Source organism: Stegastes partitus, unplaced genomic scaffold, assembly GCF_000690725.1.
Source record: "Stegastes partitus isolate 25-593 unplaced genomic scaffold, Stegastes_partitus-1.0.2 Scaffold366, whole genome shotgun sequence".
In the NCBI taxonomy this organism is placed as follows: domain Eukaryota; kingdom Metazoa; phylum Chordata; class Actinopteri; family Pomacentridae; genus Stegastes; species Stegastes partitus.
Genome location: NW_007578097.1, coordinates 444,959 through 462,255, shown reverse-complemented (window position 1 = coordinate 462,255; position 17,297 = coordinate 444,959). Strand labels below are relative to the sequence as shown.

At 41.4% G+C, this 17,297-nt stretch overlaps 1 protein-coding gene across 8 annotated transcripts in view; it reads right to left on the bottom strand.

Annotated features, from left to right (window-relative positions):
* LOC103359323 (RNA-binding protein Musashi homolog 2) overlaps positions 1-17,297 on the bottom strand; it is a 249,750-nt gene that overhangs the window by 11,007 nt on the left and 221,446 nt on the right. For 4 of the 8 annotated variants that reach the window (XM_008284605.1, XM_008284604.1, XM_008284606.1 and 1 more), the window contains 2 exons: positions 10,749-10,868; positions 102-281 (listed from right to left, as the gene is read on the bottom strand). The exons of 1 other annotated variant lie outside the window; for it this stretch is intronic. In XM_008284605.1, the coding sequence (XP_008282827.1) occupies positions 102-281; positions 10,749-10,868 (300 nt within the window). The remainder of the gene's footprint in view (positions 1-101; positions 282-10,748; positions 10,869-17,297) is intronic. 3 more of the 8 variants (XM_008284608.1, XM_008284609.1, XM_008284610.1) reach the window with 3 other exon arrangements.

Below are 17,297 nucleotides of genomic sequence, written 5' to 3'. Positions count from 1 at the left end.
AAAAAAAAAAAAAAAAAAGATCAGATCATCTGCATGAAATAATGTCATGAATCAAACTGAAAAGTCCAAAATGTGGATGAGATAGATGCTCTTATACAAACCTGGGTTCTTAAATTGATCCGGGCTGTGTAGGTGCTGTAGGGGGGAGTTGCAGGCGGAGGTGGCATGCTCACTGTGCAGCATCTGAGCCGCTTGGGGCCCCAGGGAGCCATAGTCAGCAAAGGAGCAGGGCCCCCCCCTCTGGTCACTGGGCGCAGAGTAAAACCCATAATCGGGGAGGCCTGGGAGATACAGTATAGGGTGGGGAGGGGGAGGGGAGGGGACTCCATCATTGTGGAAATCAACTTTTTCATCGTCAAAGTCAAGTGTCCAGATTGTTGAGCATAGCTTGGTGGTGCGTCACACCGATTTTTTTAGGTTACATCCTCGCATTTTGTCGGCTTTAATTGGCCCTCCCTGCCCTCCCTCCCCAGCGGGCTCCTGCCATGTGGCCAGGCCCCCCTGGCATATGGTCCGTGTTTGAAATGCTCAGCTGCGTCGTATACACTAGCTCTACAATAATGGATACATGCTATCATACTCTCCCTGAAAGGATACAATTAAACCCTCCTCACTTTGCTCTTTTTCTTTACCTCGAATCAACTGGACCAATAACAGTGAACAGAAAACATACAGTAAAGCCACAGCGTTGATGCTTTGGCTTTTGCATAATTGGCCTGTCCCCATGTTTACGTGCAGCTCTTAAGAAGTGAGATAAAACTGAAGAATCATTAAAAAAAAAACAGGTCAATACATTTCTCATTACAAACCAACAATTCTTTGGTTGACGTACCTGAAGGAAGCTTTTGTCATTTAAATGAAAAGAAACACAAAGCGCACCGATCAATAATTAATTTAAAGCCTCTTTTCTGACCAATAAAAACTGATAAGGTTTTTATGTGAATGCGATACAGAGACATTCATGTTTATTGATGATAAGCATTCTCAAGTGTACCAAGTACTCTAAGCACGTCTCAGATTGGCCCCTTCCAATGATTCTTTCTTTGACACAAATGGTGGATTATCAACAGTTTAGAAAATGTCATTCAGCAATAAGTCGTGCTGACATTTATTGCTTGTTCTCTTAATCTGAGACAAGCTGCTCATATAAAGAGTGCAATTAAAAGAAACTGCTCCTTCTCACACCTCTTTGATAAGAGAGTTAATCTACTCAGGAGGGACTGATTGGTGACACCGGCTTTTCCATGCTGGGTTTCCCCTGCTGTGTGTTTGTTTTTTTATTTGGGTCCTGGAGCGAATAGCCATTCAAAGCCACTTCACCTCTACCCATTCAGAGTGAGACAGTCCACTTCTGCCAAATGGAATGTAAGCACCAGCCATGTTTCTCCCCGCCAATGCTTTTTAGCACTCTGATCTCACCACTTGTGGGCTGTCTGCCCACTCATCAAATTATAGGCTCCAAATAGGGCAGGCTTCCCACGTACGTCACATAATGCCTGACACATTGAACAAAGCTCAAGAAGCAATCATTCCATTTACTTCACTTAGACAAATGTCACTGAAAATTGATTGGCCTTGCTAATGAGGAAAACTGGATCAATGGAATAATTATAATGGGGGAAAAACATTTGACAATAGCACAAACCGTGTTATTGGGAATTCACAAGGAAGCCATTCCAAATATATCACTAGTTTAGAACAGTGTCGAGACTGGGAGCACTGAACAGGCATCACTTTCACTGTGTGTGGACTAGTGGACTGTAATTCAGCGCATTTATGCAATGAATCAGAAAACTGACACAAAAAAGAAACTGAAAATGAACCTTGGTGCTATTTATGTCATCTTGGTAAAAGTGAAGCTGCTCGATTATAGGAGGGTGGGTTGATGGATTTGTCTGATTTGCAGGATGAAATAACAATATTATTATTATTTACACAAAACCAGTGGTGGGAAAAGTATTTAGATCAAAGCTACGGTCTAAAATACTCTGTTACATGTACAAAAGTGTCATGAAACCATATCTAAAGCATCTTAAGTACAAGTAATAATTGTGCAAAAGTTTCACAATAATATCTATGATATTGTTGGACAATAATTTTTGATTCATTACCACCTACAGCTAATTTAAATTGTTTTAATACTGCTGGGTAGCTTTATCATAATATTGCTTGATTCATGAGTTGATTGACTCATTATTAAACTATTATAATTCTATATTTATTATAGTTACAGTCCACCACTGGCAAAAATCTACATTTCAACAGGTATTGTTGATATTTCATCCAAACTATTGTTCGCAGCAAACAACTAAAGTAAAAGTAGCTTCACACTTGGAGACAGGAGAGATATTTTCATCTGAGACGAGGTTGTAATTCTAAGTACCTGAGCTGCATTAACCTGGCAGACACAATGTGCTTTTTTCCCCCCAAATCTTGTACCCTGTACCTTTCTGCTCGGCCACAAGTGTAAACTCTTGTGCTCCCAGTGTACGGATCAATTGGTCAAACAGCACATGGAGCTCAAACTGAATGTAAACAAGGCTGGTTTTGCCCCTTGATAAATTCCAATAAAGTTTATTCAAACAAGGCGTCCGTGTCCTCAGCAGTGTTTACAAAACTTTGTTCCAATTCGACTGTGAGGAGAAAAGTAGGAAGAAAAAGTGAAAAAAAGAATATTGAGCTGGAGGACGCAGACACAGTGGTCAGTCTGTTCTGCAATAAAGTTCCGTTTTATTGTAGATCACAACAGACGGCTACAGCCACAACCTGGAAAATACGACACCGTTAATATTGAGAGAAGCTCGCTGCAGTTTCTAAGGGATGTTTTGACAGCAGTAATGTGAAGAACTGCTCAAACTGCAATTTCCAATAACCGGTGTTACAAAAAAATTTGGGCCTGATTCAAAACTAAACAAGTAATTTGGGTTTGAATCAGGCTGAATCCATACAGTGTGTGCCTGGTTTCCAAATCTCATAAAACGTCATTCAAAATAAAACCCAGTTTCCAAAGACAATGAACACCAAGCTAATTTAAATCTATCAGCTACAACACATCTGGCAGATGTTGGTGCATGGCGACATGCATTCCAAAAAATATGCTCCATTAAAGTGTTGCTGCTACAGCGGTGATGCCGAGAGATCGTCCTACGTTTCATTTGACATTTGTCCAGGTGATAAAATTTGAGAACCTGTCATCGTGCATGCAGTCGCACCGTCTGCAGGTGTTCTGGGCTCAGGTAAGGAACCGGCTTTGTTTGCCACGTACAGGCAGCTGGACCAGAGTACGACTCAGACACAAACATGCAGCCACACATTCTCAAAGCCATATATTTTCATCAGTGGCTATCTGATCTGTTATGCAGGATGAGACTGGGCAGAGTGTGCCCACAGCTGCATTAGTATCACCGATCATATCACTGTGCCTCAGACCGTCCCACTATTAATATTCACACAATCTATCCAGAACAATGGGCCTTTCTTGGACTCCTTTTTTCCACTGGCCACTAATTGGATGTAATTACTCATCTACAAAACAAATGAGTGTGTTGAGGTTGCCTTGGAGACTAGATCAGGGGACCCAGCAGTGCGAATCGTTCGCAGGGCTTCATTTATACTGATAATTATCTCCTCTGCCCCCACCCTCTTTCTCTTCTGCCCTCGGTGACCAACGCCGGCTGTGAGGCGATGGAGAGGGGAGTGTCTTGGAGTCATCTGTTATTGACATCATCGGGGTGGGTCTCTTTAAGTGGATAAATGCCCTGTTCTCGTTCCCACTTTGCCAGGTGACTGCCTTTAAGGAGGAATCACAAACCCTGAAAGTAGGAGTTCGCTTTTTCTCACTAGTTGGAAAATAAAAGAAGTCACACTGATGATAAAATATGGCCTCCTGGGACTTCAGGATGTGAAAAATATTTTCACAACTTAGCCAGTGGTGTGTACCAACGTATTATTCTTGGTTTAAATTCCACCGAGACTGAAACTGCACTAGCGCGTGCTTATTTTTAAAGGCACAAATTGTGATTCTAAATTTAACCAACGACAAGTATTAAAATTAAAAACACTTTGCCAGAGCCTTTAAATACTCTGACAAATCTCTTAACACAACAAGCGCTTTTGAAGGGTTTGCTAAATTCACCTGAAAGCCCTGTAATTTGAATTCTGATCACTAACAAAATATTGGTTTTTCATCTATAAATATATTTGCATGAACATGACTATACCTTTTATTTATGCAGTTAACAAACGCTGGGAATTGGGGACCGTAAAAATCTATCAGCACAAGTTATTTTAATTCCTGCAAATAGGGATTTTTTCGTGCAGCCACTCCTCCCTTTCCCTTGCGGCGCCACTGAGATTCCTTGGTGGCCATCAAACCACATCACTCTACAGAAGATGTCAATAAACCTGACATGCTGCTTCTCAAATTAGCTTTGAATTTTTGAGCTACCATAATTAGCTTTTCCATTTTCACCAATGTCATTTAAAAATAGCGTGAAAGAAACTAACAGCTCTTTTGCTGTCTAGCCTTGCTTTCACTTTCCATTTGAAATAATCTTTTCTGAATGAACGGCTGAGTAATTAACAGCACTAGACACCCTTTTCAGAGAGCACAGACATTTCATAAATAATACATATTTAATGTCTTGTCATTTTGTGTTCAGAGAAGCTTGGCTAATGAATTTTAACAGATGATTTCTTCTTGCATTTACTCACCCATACTCAAGCCTCTGTTTTCTTTACTTTTCATTTTATGCCTGCTTTTCCCCTTTCTTGCCGTTCTCTGCGGTAATGGACAAACTCAACAGAGCTACTGATTTATATTTACCTTGAGCCTTGGTTGGGGAATGATTGTGGAAAGTTACAGAAGGGGGAAGAGGGAATGTGAACACTGAATCATGGCTAAAACAACGTGCAACAGTGTAGTAAATCAGTTCACACTAATTTGCTGCAGGGAAGCCCACACAGGCCACACTAAATGATTTTAATGCAGATTTTAACCTGTGAGGGATCTGGTCTAGTTGGGACTGAGAAAGGGCACTCAGTTATCGACAGTCGGCACAGATTATCCTATCGTGAGCAGGCTCAGAGCTGACAGCCCTGGCCTTTTGGCTGAACACATTTTTTCAAACATGTCTGGTCAGGCTTAAGTGGTCTGAAGAAATCTAAGACTCACTATGAGTGAAATGTGAGATTGATACTGGCTACATCTAATGGTCATTTAGATACAGAGGGTGGAATATGTGAATTAAGTGTGAGAGGAATTATGTCTTACAGCAAAGTTTGCTCATATATTGTCTGCTAATAGATTTAAATCTAATTTTAGAGCCATTTATTCATATCATATTTTATCGTGGGTGTGCACAAAGCTAGGAAATGTACTTTGTAATCTGGATGTGTTTATTAATTACAAAGTAGTGTGTAATGTTTGTAGAAAAGTCTCTTGAAAATAAATGTGTAATGAAAATTAAAAACAACAACAACAACAACAACTTATTATGTACTGATTAAAAAAGGTTTAAAACATATTGTATTTCAATACTGAATTTACAGGGCTGAGAAAAACGTACCTTGCTCACATTAAGCCTTCACTAAGTTTTCTTTGGAGAGTGTGTTATGTATGCAGGCCCTGGAGGGCAGAGTGCTGATGTCCCTGGAGGCCTGTGACTGTAACCTCAGAGCATCTGCTCCCCACAGCTGTGAGAGCCGCCGCTTTGTGGTGGAGGTGCAAAGGGACACTTTGCCCTCCCCGATGTGTCAAATCTTTCCCTGGGCCTTAGACAAAAAACCCAAGCAGGATGGGCTTGGCACGCCTGCTCATGTTATTTTGCACCAAATACATGTAAAGTGCTTCTGGCCTCAGAGCTGAGCTCTGCAGATTAGCATCTGGGACAAATGGACCCGTGCTCACTCAGAGCCAGACTGATTAAGCCCTCTGCACATAGCCAGTCCTAGTCTCCTCTCGGGCACTGCTGAAGATCACAGAGCTTGTTGGGAGGAAATTGATAATAATCTTAATTTGGAAATGTCTGTCACATGAGTTTCCTTCTTTTCATCGGTGCAAAAAAAAAAAAAAAAAAAGAGGTGGAAAAAGAAGTCAAATGAGTAAAAGAGAGAATAGAACAAAGAGGAGCAGCAGCTAACTGAGGGGAGAAATGGATTTTAAATGATGTGAAGACCATCCTGATTCCCAACAAAACTGGCAGAGGCACCTCTGTAATTTATACTGCAGGCTAATTTATGCACAGTACTGACCACTGCCAACTCTATTTCAGGTTTGAGCACCTGAGTCAAGTCACACATAGAGTACAGAGCAAGGACCCAGACCTGTAAATGCAGTTGAATGTGCTTTGTGTACACTGCAGGTAAAGCCAAGATCTGAGACTGACATTTGAGCTTCTTAGAAAGCTCAGAGGGACTCAGGAAAACACTCAACCAGAGTAGGCTGGGACCTGTGAAGTTCCCTGGTCTGTCAGAACCATCTGCATCACTTGCATTTTCTCCATTTTTTATCTGACAATGCTGGCACACAGGAGATTTCAGATAAGCTGAATTTAAAATGAAGGAAACAGAACGAGGATTGACCACCTTTTAAAGAATATGCACATTAATGACCTTCACAATCTGTGTCATTAGCTGAACATTTAAGTCTTCAGAATGATCTTGCACTATGCATATTAATAGGCACGTTGTTGCTGACATACTGTAAACGCCTAATATTAGTATTCAGTTCCAGAATGAACGGCCTGTCAATCTCAATAAATGTGGCAACTGGGGCTCATTTGTGCAGGTTTATCCTTCATATCAACAGCAGAGCTAGAGTATACTGGTCCAAACCGCAGCCCAGGTGCTGCTGCATGCATTAGTCATCTCCAAATTAGTAATTTCCTCTTTGCTGGCCTTACGATGCAGATGTTCCTCACCTCCAACTGATATTATGTGACTATCCTTCGTGACCTCCAGTGGCACCCTGTCATAGCTTCAATGCCGCAATACCAGCCTGTAAAGCCAAGTATGGGCTGGCACCTCTCTAGCTCCAGGCAATGGTAAACTCTGTGCAGTAGCCACATCTCTCTGATCTACTTCCCGCCTGCAGCTACAGTCCCTCAAACATCCCCACAAACACGCTTGAAGACTAGTCCTTGTTCTTGCACTTTAGAGGTGCAACAGGCTACTTGGTGGAGATCAGGGCGGCAAAATACCTCCTCAAATGGAGACAGGAGACCAACCTTTGTAAAAAGTATCCGGACTGACACCGTCTTAGATTCAGCTGTTACTAAATAAAACATGCTGTCTGGCCTGACTGACCATAAAATCTGCAGCAGGCAGAAATCTGGAAAACCTATTTAAAAATGCAGCTGTCCTCCTGTAGCTCCTCCCTCTTGGTCCTCAGCCCCTCCTACTAGACAAACAAAAGCATATGCATAAGTTTCAAATACCCACAAATAGGGACACGAAGCTTGCTTTCCTGTGTGAAATTCCTCCGTTTATGCCACTGCAGCACCACATCCACTTAAATTACAAAATGCTAGAATATTTCTATGGAATCTTTGCACACTAATGCTGGAAAATACTGCCTACCCCAGCTTTAACTCTGTGTTTTGTTATTTTTCTGCTGTGATGACTGGTACCAGACTAGCTTTTGTACTATTTGACTGTACACTGGAACAAAAGTAGCAACCAATACCACCTAAAGTAAAAATAAGCCTGAGGAAAAACGCTGCATCTTCTGTCTTGTTATGTACATGACTATAGCATCGTCTGGGGTGTAGTTTCCTGCAAGAAGCAGGCCCCAGTGAGGAGTCCAAAATACACCTTGTCATCAGCAGTAGTCTGTCATAGAGAGGGAAGTCAGCATGCTGTCATTTTGTCTGTTGGGCATTGGAAGCAGGGTGAAAGTGTCCTCTGCCAGTGATGGAAAATGTCTTCCACACTCTCACGACACTCTCTGTGTGCATTGCTGACAATCTACAAACAACTGTACACTCAACGGAAAGGTCTTTTTTTTTTTTTTATTTCTTCGTATTGTGCATGTGTCTGGTGATGCTTTAATAACGCGTGTTCCTCTATTTAACAACTGTGGCTTGGTATTTAGGTGACATCCCACCAACCCTGCTTCTCTCCTACTGGGTCAAAGTAGACGAATGCACAATATGTGGTGCTCTATGGAAACTGTAGGTGGAGTCACAGCACAAAGAATCCACAGTTACGTCACACATGAGGGAAAAAAAAACTCTTGTCTGGACTAAAATTAGAGAATTTAGCAAAAAGAAAATAAATAAATAAAAAAATGAAACCACCAGAATTGCTATTTGTGGGCTGAGTGCTGCAAATTAAAGCGTAAGATGGGACGGAGATGCAGCAGCATCCCCAGACAATACACAGAGAGGAAGGTCAAGCCTATACTATCCGTGTCCTCTGTTTGGTCTGTGTCTGTACAAAGAGGAGATCACTCAATGTATTAATCCGTGCAATATGTCATCAGCATCCTCTCAAACACTTAACAAATCATTAATAAATCACTTGTGACTGTCCGAAAAGCCACAACCTAGAACCGATTACATCACCGCGACGCATTGGTGAAGCTATTCTCTAGAGAACAGAACAATTAATATATGGTAACAATAAAACATCACACTGCTAATACAGGGAACAATTTACAAATATTGTACGGGCTCGGTCGAATTAAACTCGTGCTCCAGATTTTGTTGCAGTTATTGTTCTAATATTTTTGCTTTTCAGACAGATTCTGCCAGACGCTGACGTCGCATGGAGATTTCACTGAGTGATATTCTCTTTAAACTGCCTCGTAGCTGTTTAAGTACTCTAAAACAGGCCCATGATGTCACTGTTTCCCGCTCTAACACCCCTCCCCCTCCGTCCCTGTTCATAATCATTTACTTGTCTCCCTTCCATTTGCAGCTGTCAGAATTAAACTGTACATAATGGCTGCCATCACGTCTCTTGCTTCCTGGCTGCTGCTAACCCCAAATCAACGTTCCTGCTTCTTAGTGATGCTCGCTGCAATTGTTTGGCAAATAGTTTGTTTTGAAAATGCAAAAAAAAAAAAAATCAAATAGCCTGACATGAAAGAAAGAGCATCTGATTGGCTTCCAGTGTTCCCTCTGTTGATTTGATTTAAGTTCAAACGAGGACAAGAGGGTAAATTTGTTTGTGCGTGCACGCAGGTAATAAGCGCACACCGATTGTAATGTAGCTGAGCGTGCGTGTGCATCACATCACATCACAGCACATGACGGGAAATAGCAACTGTCTCCTGTTTTTACATCTGTGAGCCAACTGCACAAACCAGACAACATCTGAGTTACAATTAAAACACATTTTCTCCAACAAGCCTCTAATAGTATGTCTGATTAGGAAAGACACTCTTCCCTAAAGACTAGAGGCTGTGTGTTCAGTCAGGGGAGCTATTATTGACAGCTATTGAATGATCTACAGTTGTAAGGGTGGAAAAAAGCAGGATGTCTAAATGAAGCCGACAACTTGATCAATGCTGTTTAAGACGGAAAGAAACTTGCATCCTGTTTTTTTTGGTACAAATCTCTTGGCAGACATTCGCCTCGATGTGAATGAGATGTGTACTGTCAGTATGCTTTACTAGAGTGTGTGTGTTTAACGTTGATCTCTACAGGCACACCGCAGAGGCACTGACTAATCTTTCTATTTGAATTTTTAAACGTCTGTATTTACTTAGAGAGCAACAGCAGAATAAGCTTCAATTTGTGTAGCAACGACATGACTGCGATTAGAAAGGTGTCTAAGGTTCAGGGTGCTTTGACTCTAAAATGATCAGGTCATACCAGGTAGACGAGAGGAAAGAGGGAGAAAAGAAGAAATCGTGACTGACTTCAGTGTAATTTAACAACCACTGCTGCTATTTTAAGAGACAATCCACCATTCTAAATGCTAAAACACTTGGAGGTTTTACTATAACTAGGTTAGTTTACCACAGATGGCAATTATAACATATCGCATGAAACGAAGAAAACATATTGTTTTTATCTGGCAGTCGAATATTTAGACCAAGTGGAAATGCATTACCCACAGTAGATCATCTATCCACAATTTTAATTTTTAAATTTGTGCGACGTACAGGAATCTTTGATGCAAGCCAATATCAAGGAATTGGATTCTTGGATTGACGCGAGCTCCTTTTAGACTCTTGCATCTGATTTATGATCTGAATGGCCTCCTACGTGTAACCATATCTTTTAAATGTCAGGAACCCTCAAAAAAAAGTTCAAGTGCAGATGTTTTAGACCGCAGATCCCTATTTTTATCGAGGTTGCGTTCCACAAAATTCCTTGTAGGAAGATTTTTTTGTACTCTTTCTGAAGTAAACAGGGCTACGTTATCACGAAAGAGCCAAATTCATATTGGAATTTGTCTAACTTTACTGAGATCCCCATCAGCCCTTTTAGGAACGTTTCTCTTTAGTCTAAGAGTGGCTCTGTCGTGGCTGATGTTTTGGGGATCCAGAATGGTCGGGGGAATGTTCCTAGATGGGTCTTAAACTGCAAATTTTGCATTTAAGAAAGTTCCAATTGCAGATGTATGAATAGAGATTTTGCATGAATCTCTGCTGTGTGTTTATCTAACCTATATGCCAGTCTAAACTATAAATGTTGCCGAGTGTGTTGGGGGCTCGGGGGACTATGTCTATGGGGAGAAGCAGAGCAGGATAAGTTGAAGAGAGCAGCAGCCACACAGAACATGGACAGAGCGTTTACCTGGCCCTGTGCTCTGTGGGTACGCCAAGTAGCCGCCTCTTCCACGGGCCCCCCTACCTGAGCCACGCGCTGCTGCTACTGCCGCTGCCGCCACCGGTCCATATGCTGTCGCTGGGAAGCCTGCAGGCACATACACACACATATACACACACACATCACTTCCTGAACATGGATGAGTACGTCCCAAAGCTCCAGGAGAATGTTGAGACCAGCGCTGAGCTACGGGATAAAACTATAGCTGTCAGAGACGGGGGGCTCATGTCAGGGCGACATCTATCAGCGGACTCCTACAGTACCCACTGTGATATTCAAATTCCTGCAGACCCTCTGATACAACCAGAAACAGAACGGCAGCCCTGAGCGACCCACTGCAAAATACAGATGTTTGAAACAATTTAAAAGCGAACTGATCGCCGATTAACTCAGCGAAAATGGCGATTACAGCCTGTGTGCGATGTGAACCCGGTGTGGTCACAGCAGATTTCTGTCGGGCTGAAAAGGTGCAAATCATGCGTAGTATAAGGCGGCAAGTAAACCGACTTTGGGTGGGTTTGCAATTCACTAAGTCCCTGATTATATTAGTGAAAGAATTTGGCTCTGGGGGTGTTTGTGTCACATGCGTTGGATGAAAGATTATAGCCACTTCTGAGCTGCATAGACATGGCTATAATAGCCCTCTCTCTGGGGACTACCTCTGCATTTTGTTCGGAAGTGCTCCTAATTACTGTGAGTTTCTATGGAATCAGAATAATCCACTGTAATGCATTCCACATTTTTTTGTTGTTGTTGGGCTATTCAGGTGGAAGATATATAGCCAGACACAAAAAAACAAAAGAACATTTCCCACAATCAGATGGAGGCATCTGCTGGAATATTTGTCACTCAGAAGAGATTCCCATCTGCGAGCTTATGTGAGGACTGAACAAGTCTCTTGTGTTTGTCTCTTCTTATGTAAACACTCTTACGTAAACATTTACAGTACTCCAACGCTGAGATTTTTTAAAGCTTCAAAGTATGTCTATAGATGCACTCATAAATCTGTCCAAATTGTCAGTTTATGATACACTAATACAATAAAGGCTCTAATTCCATGCAAATATAAATCCACTTTTTAGAGGTCTGAAAATTCCAACAAATATCAGCTTAATAATCAGACTGTAATTAAGCCAACGCTGTATCTGTGAATTGTAATTACATTGTTGGCATTAATGAACACAGTAGCTAGAGGTGGCTGACGGAGGCTAGTCGATGCCCAGGGCTCGGGCTCTTCTCTCAGCGCAGGAATGGCATGTCATTAGTAGTGGTGATGAGATTCCTCACTCTGGGCTCAACACCGTCTATGCCTAATCAGCCTCCTAAAATTATCTCCACAGGAAATGCTTTCCTCACCAGCAAAAAAAAAAAAAAAAAAAAAATCTTCAAATTCCCTCAATTGGAGTTTTTCTTGATTTTTCCTTCTTTTTTTTTTTTTTAGTCGCTATGTGTGTGAGTATCTTCGATGTTTTGGCCAGATTCTGGAGACTGTGGTTTAGACATTACAAAATGGCACAGGACACCTCAGAGGATTATTTTTTGAATGCTGTGGAGGTGAGAGGAGCACCAGCGGGTGACCTATTTTCCGAGCCAGCCTTGTACCGCTATTCCACGAAGAGGGGCTCGCACAAAAGACTGATGAGACGAAGGGGGGGAGGAGGAGAAGGAGGAGGAGGAGGAGGTGAGAGGGCAGGGTCAGACGAGCCGCAGCCAAAGAGAAAAACACATAGCTTTTCATCAGCCGGCTGAGAAGGAGGTAATTCACAACTCCGTCTACACAATATGACCATGAATGCGCGTGTTGGGTGTGAGGTGCCATCACGCTGCGACTGGCAAGCAGGTGAAGAAGAGGAAGAAATGCCACTTTCCTCCCCCCAAACTATCTAACAGCTCGGGGAAAGAATAAGAGAGTGAGGCAGCACGGTGACAGGAGAAACACAAAAGACGACAAAAAAAGGCAACTGAAATCAACCGCATTTATGCTACTGCAGCCGCTCCACACCGGGAACAAATTCCAACAGCTCAAATGATATTCTCCGCCTCTTTTCACAAAAACACAAATCAACTCTGATACTATGCTAATGATGGCCATGCACCCCTGCATTTCCACTTACAGTGTTCCCATGGTTGCTGTGCGGAACAGCGTTTCATGCAGCACTCTCCACCTCTTTTTTCCCTTTCCCTCTCTCTCTCTCTTTTCCTAAGTGCTGAATCTATCTTCCCCTCACTGCCATTGTCATGACACCCCCAATAGACCCACTGGCTTGGAAGTTAGTTGCGGGCAAAGTTGTGGTGAGAGATTAACTTTGCAGGATTAGGTGGGTTAATTAATAGATGGCTGCTGCTCATTGTTTTGTGCTCACGCTGTAAGAAGCCACCCAAGAGAAGCGCTGCAGCATTAAATCAATTTCATGGCCCTTTTATTACTGAGGAGATAAAGCCAATATTTAGCTTTCAATTCTTCACAATTATTGGGCCCCTGCTTTGCCACTTGAGTGGCTGCGCTTGGCTGGGGACAAGGACACATCTGTTTATGAGCTGTGGAGGCCCGGGGGCCTTGGTGTCCGGACTCCGGGGAACTGTCCTCAGCTTTCTCTCCTCAAGCCTGTAGCACAGAAATTCAGCCTTCCTCAGGAGTGTACACAGAAAGGAAGAAAGATTAGACCTAAAGAAAGATGAGGACTGTCAGAAATTTCACACGCGCCATCTCTCCAACCAAAAGAATTACATTTTCTCAACACAAGCAATATTTATATTCACTGTGTCTTTACAGCTTTGACATTAACTTGAATTTCTGTATTTATATAATATTTGACCAAAACTCTGAAACTGACGCTTGAACTTTTACCCCATTTAAAGTATGTACGCGTATCCTTCCCTGACTGAAATAAACTGTCAGCCAAAGCAACTTGGCAAACAGAATGGCATATCAAATTCATGGTACCATAAGTTCTGCGCGACAAAAGCGTGAATTCAGCGAACATAAGGCTCTATTTTCATGACAGTACAAACACTTCATGCCTGTAAAGTGGCATTTTTCTTCGGAGCATACTGGTTCTTTTCCTACCCGCACCTGTATTTTAAGAGTCTCTGTGAACTTGACTGTAGTGAGGAAGGAGGAGAGAGATGCAGTAGGGGCAGTGTCAGTAGTGATCAAACAGCACAGTGCAATTTTTATGTCAAGGTTTCCTGGGATTTTTTTTTTTGCTTGTGCCAACCTGGGTCAAAAGCTTTGTTTTCTCTATTATAAAACTGTCAAAGCACTTCAACAGCAATATGATATTCAGCAAAGTAGAGAAAATGAGGTGGTGTGGTTGGTCAAATTAATTCTAGCCCCTATCATAACTACTGATGGTGTGTTTCTTCTAATGTTGCCATGGTTTCATGCTGCTCTGCAGCTGCATTGCACACTTTTAGCAGCAAAATTACTAAGTTATTATACTGACCCCTAAATATTGACCTCCCTATACAATATTCCTGAGGTTTTTTTTAATAGATTTTTTTTTTTTAAATATTATTTGCTTTTAGCCATTTTATAGCTTTGTTTCATAGAGTTCAGGGCATTTGGATCCATGTGGTGTGCGCCTTAACCACTCGGTCGCCCCTGCTAATTTGATCTCAACATGTCCCTTAGGAACCCTTAAAACTCCAAACATCACCTCGAACTTTTCTTCCAATGCACCACTTGTGATACATCTCTGCAGATCTTTTTTGGCATACTGCCTTTTTAGCCACAGACTCACTTTCTGATCCTATTACTCAGAAAACGTCACAATGAAAAGTTGTTGCATTATGCATCAATAAGGTCCTATTTATGTCCTACTAGTCTGACAACAGCTTGACTGATGTTAATGTAATCTGTACTGTTCTTTGGCCCAAAACTGCCAGCAGCAGCTCCCCTGTCATTGACAAAGGAGCTCCATCAGTCACAGAGCACTCCCCTCATTTCTGCTATAAGAAGACTGTCAACTGTCTAATGCACAGGAGGGGCCCAGGGACGGTGGATATTTCTATGGAGGCCATATGGATTAAAAATATATTAATATCTCTGTGAAAGTGAAAATGAAAAAGGGCCTAGAACTACAGCAAAAGTTAATTTCCAGTGGGACTTAAGGAAGGAATTACTATATACGCTGTTTGGAAAGTGTGAATGTTCTGTTATTCTGCATTTAAATTTTTTGTTTAGCAAGATTTTTAGTTGACGAGGAAAGAAATGATAGCAGAGAAGCACAGTTCCAAACACGCTCTTTAAATTTCGTATTGGAGTGCAGTTATCCGGGGTTAGCTTGCTGGCTAGCCGACTTTTGGTGCTAAGCTGCTTAACACAGTAGCTTGGTTTGGGAGAGAGGCTGGTGAATAAGCCTTTCAGCCTGCAGCTACAGTCGATTTTGGGGGCAGATAGAAGGAGTGAGACGGATGAACAGCAAAGAGCAGTGATGAGTGAGACAGATGAACAGAGAAGAACAGCAGACACATCAGTAGAAAAGGAAGACAAAGAGAGGAAAGGACAAAGATAATGAGAAATAGAGGGAGACGTAAAGCCGCGGCGGTGGTGTCCAATTCATTTTCATGGAATTCTGTTTTGAATTATTAGTATAAAATATTCCAATAAAACTCGATTCCCATGAACCACAGGATTAAATAAAAAGTGAAGGAGTAGCTCGAACAAATAGCTATACAGCTAAAATATCTGTAAATGGCATTTATTTTGAAGAATGTTCCCTCTCAAAGCGTTAAATTATTAATTAGTTTGTCTAAATTGTATTTAAATTTTGTACAGTGGCACAGCTAATGGCATTGTGCTAGTTTAAATTGCAATGATGCATCATATTTCAAGAAATTATTTCATTTTGTGCATGTAAGGAGTAGTATCTAATACATTAGGCGCACTAAAAACATGTAAAACGCTGGTAAAACCTCAATGCATTAATTTGTTGGACCATAAATGCATTTTTATCATTTACTGCTTTGATTATTTTTTTTATTTAAACTGTTTAACTGATAAAATATTTTTCAGCATTACCAGCATGAACCATAGAAGGGACTATGCAAATTCAATGCAAACACTATAGGCAAAATATAAGATATCACACAAGACGTGCATGTGTGTTTTTTTTCTTTTTCTTTTTCTCGTCACTGTTTGACATTAAGAAGGACAAGCCAGCGGAAATAAGTCTGTTCATAGCGGAGGCAGTGAAGCACACTGCCGTCTTCTCACAGGATGAGGGAGGCATTCTGTCAGAGATGGAAAACTGACTCCACTTCACATTTTGCTTCATCAATAACCTTTGATAAGATAAACAGAAACACATGGAGACAAATAAACAAAACAAAAGAAAGAAAATATTTATCAAAGTTACAAAAGAGACAGCCACCAAGCAAGACATCTTTTCATCTCCAGACTGACAAGTGTCCCATTGTTGTCATCCTTCAGTGCTACTTTGTTGTTGTTGAAAGCATCTCTGGGTTGTTGTTATCAAAGGCATAAATCACAGAGCTGGAGAGAGCCAGGTGGCTTTCATATGAACTGCTGCACACATGCTCATGTCTCACCTCTCCTCTGATCAGCGGAGACCTACAGTACACACAGAGATTTCCTCTCACATAAAATACAGAGGCTGGTGTCTGGAAATGAGCCAGAGAAAGAGAAAGAGCATTTACATGCACACCAATAATTCAATTATAACCAGACTAATGCAATACGCATATTATTGCAACTCTCATGTAAACACCTTAACCAGGTTATCTTACTCACATTAAGGTCCTAATCAGAGTAAGCATAACTTGATTAACAGAGCTGGGTTGCTTGTCAATCATTCAAATTAATCTCGCAGTGTGTATGTCTGCTTTCTTGCAGCGTTTGGATTCCGTGCACGCGCCACAAAGGTCGAACAGAGAACAGGATGGCAAGAGATATGTTAGAAACACAATGGCTTGAGTAGAGATGACGGTGAGATTGAAACAATTAAAGAGGTAAATGAACACTTACAAGAAGATGCTCCATAAATTCATGCAGCCTAATATTGTTTTCCTTTGCCTGTATTGCACATGTCCAACTACGGCTGCACGATATTGGACAGAAGTGTATGTTTTTCCCCCCAGTATGTATTGCAATGCAAACTAATAGAGGAATTTTCATCAGTTGACTTGAATATTTTTTATTTGGAAAGAATGAGTCAGTCCAAATTGAGTAGGGTGATTTTAGTAAATCTGCATAACCCCCCCCCCAAAAAACAAATTTAACCCTCTGAACCCCTGAATCACCAGCGTGTTAGAGATGCATGCTATTTTTACAAAACAAACAAACAAAATAAAGCCAAAATAGTACTATCTGTCAGAGCCAGAAACTGTAAAAACAGAAAGAATCATTAAATTTTTAGTTTTCCAATGGTACTCGACACCATCTGTCATGTGCTGTTCCATCGGGAAATGTAACCAAAACTGAGCTTAAAATTGTGATATTTCATCAAAATCCCTTTATTCAACATGCCTCGTTTAGGAATTAGCCAAAAAAAA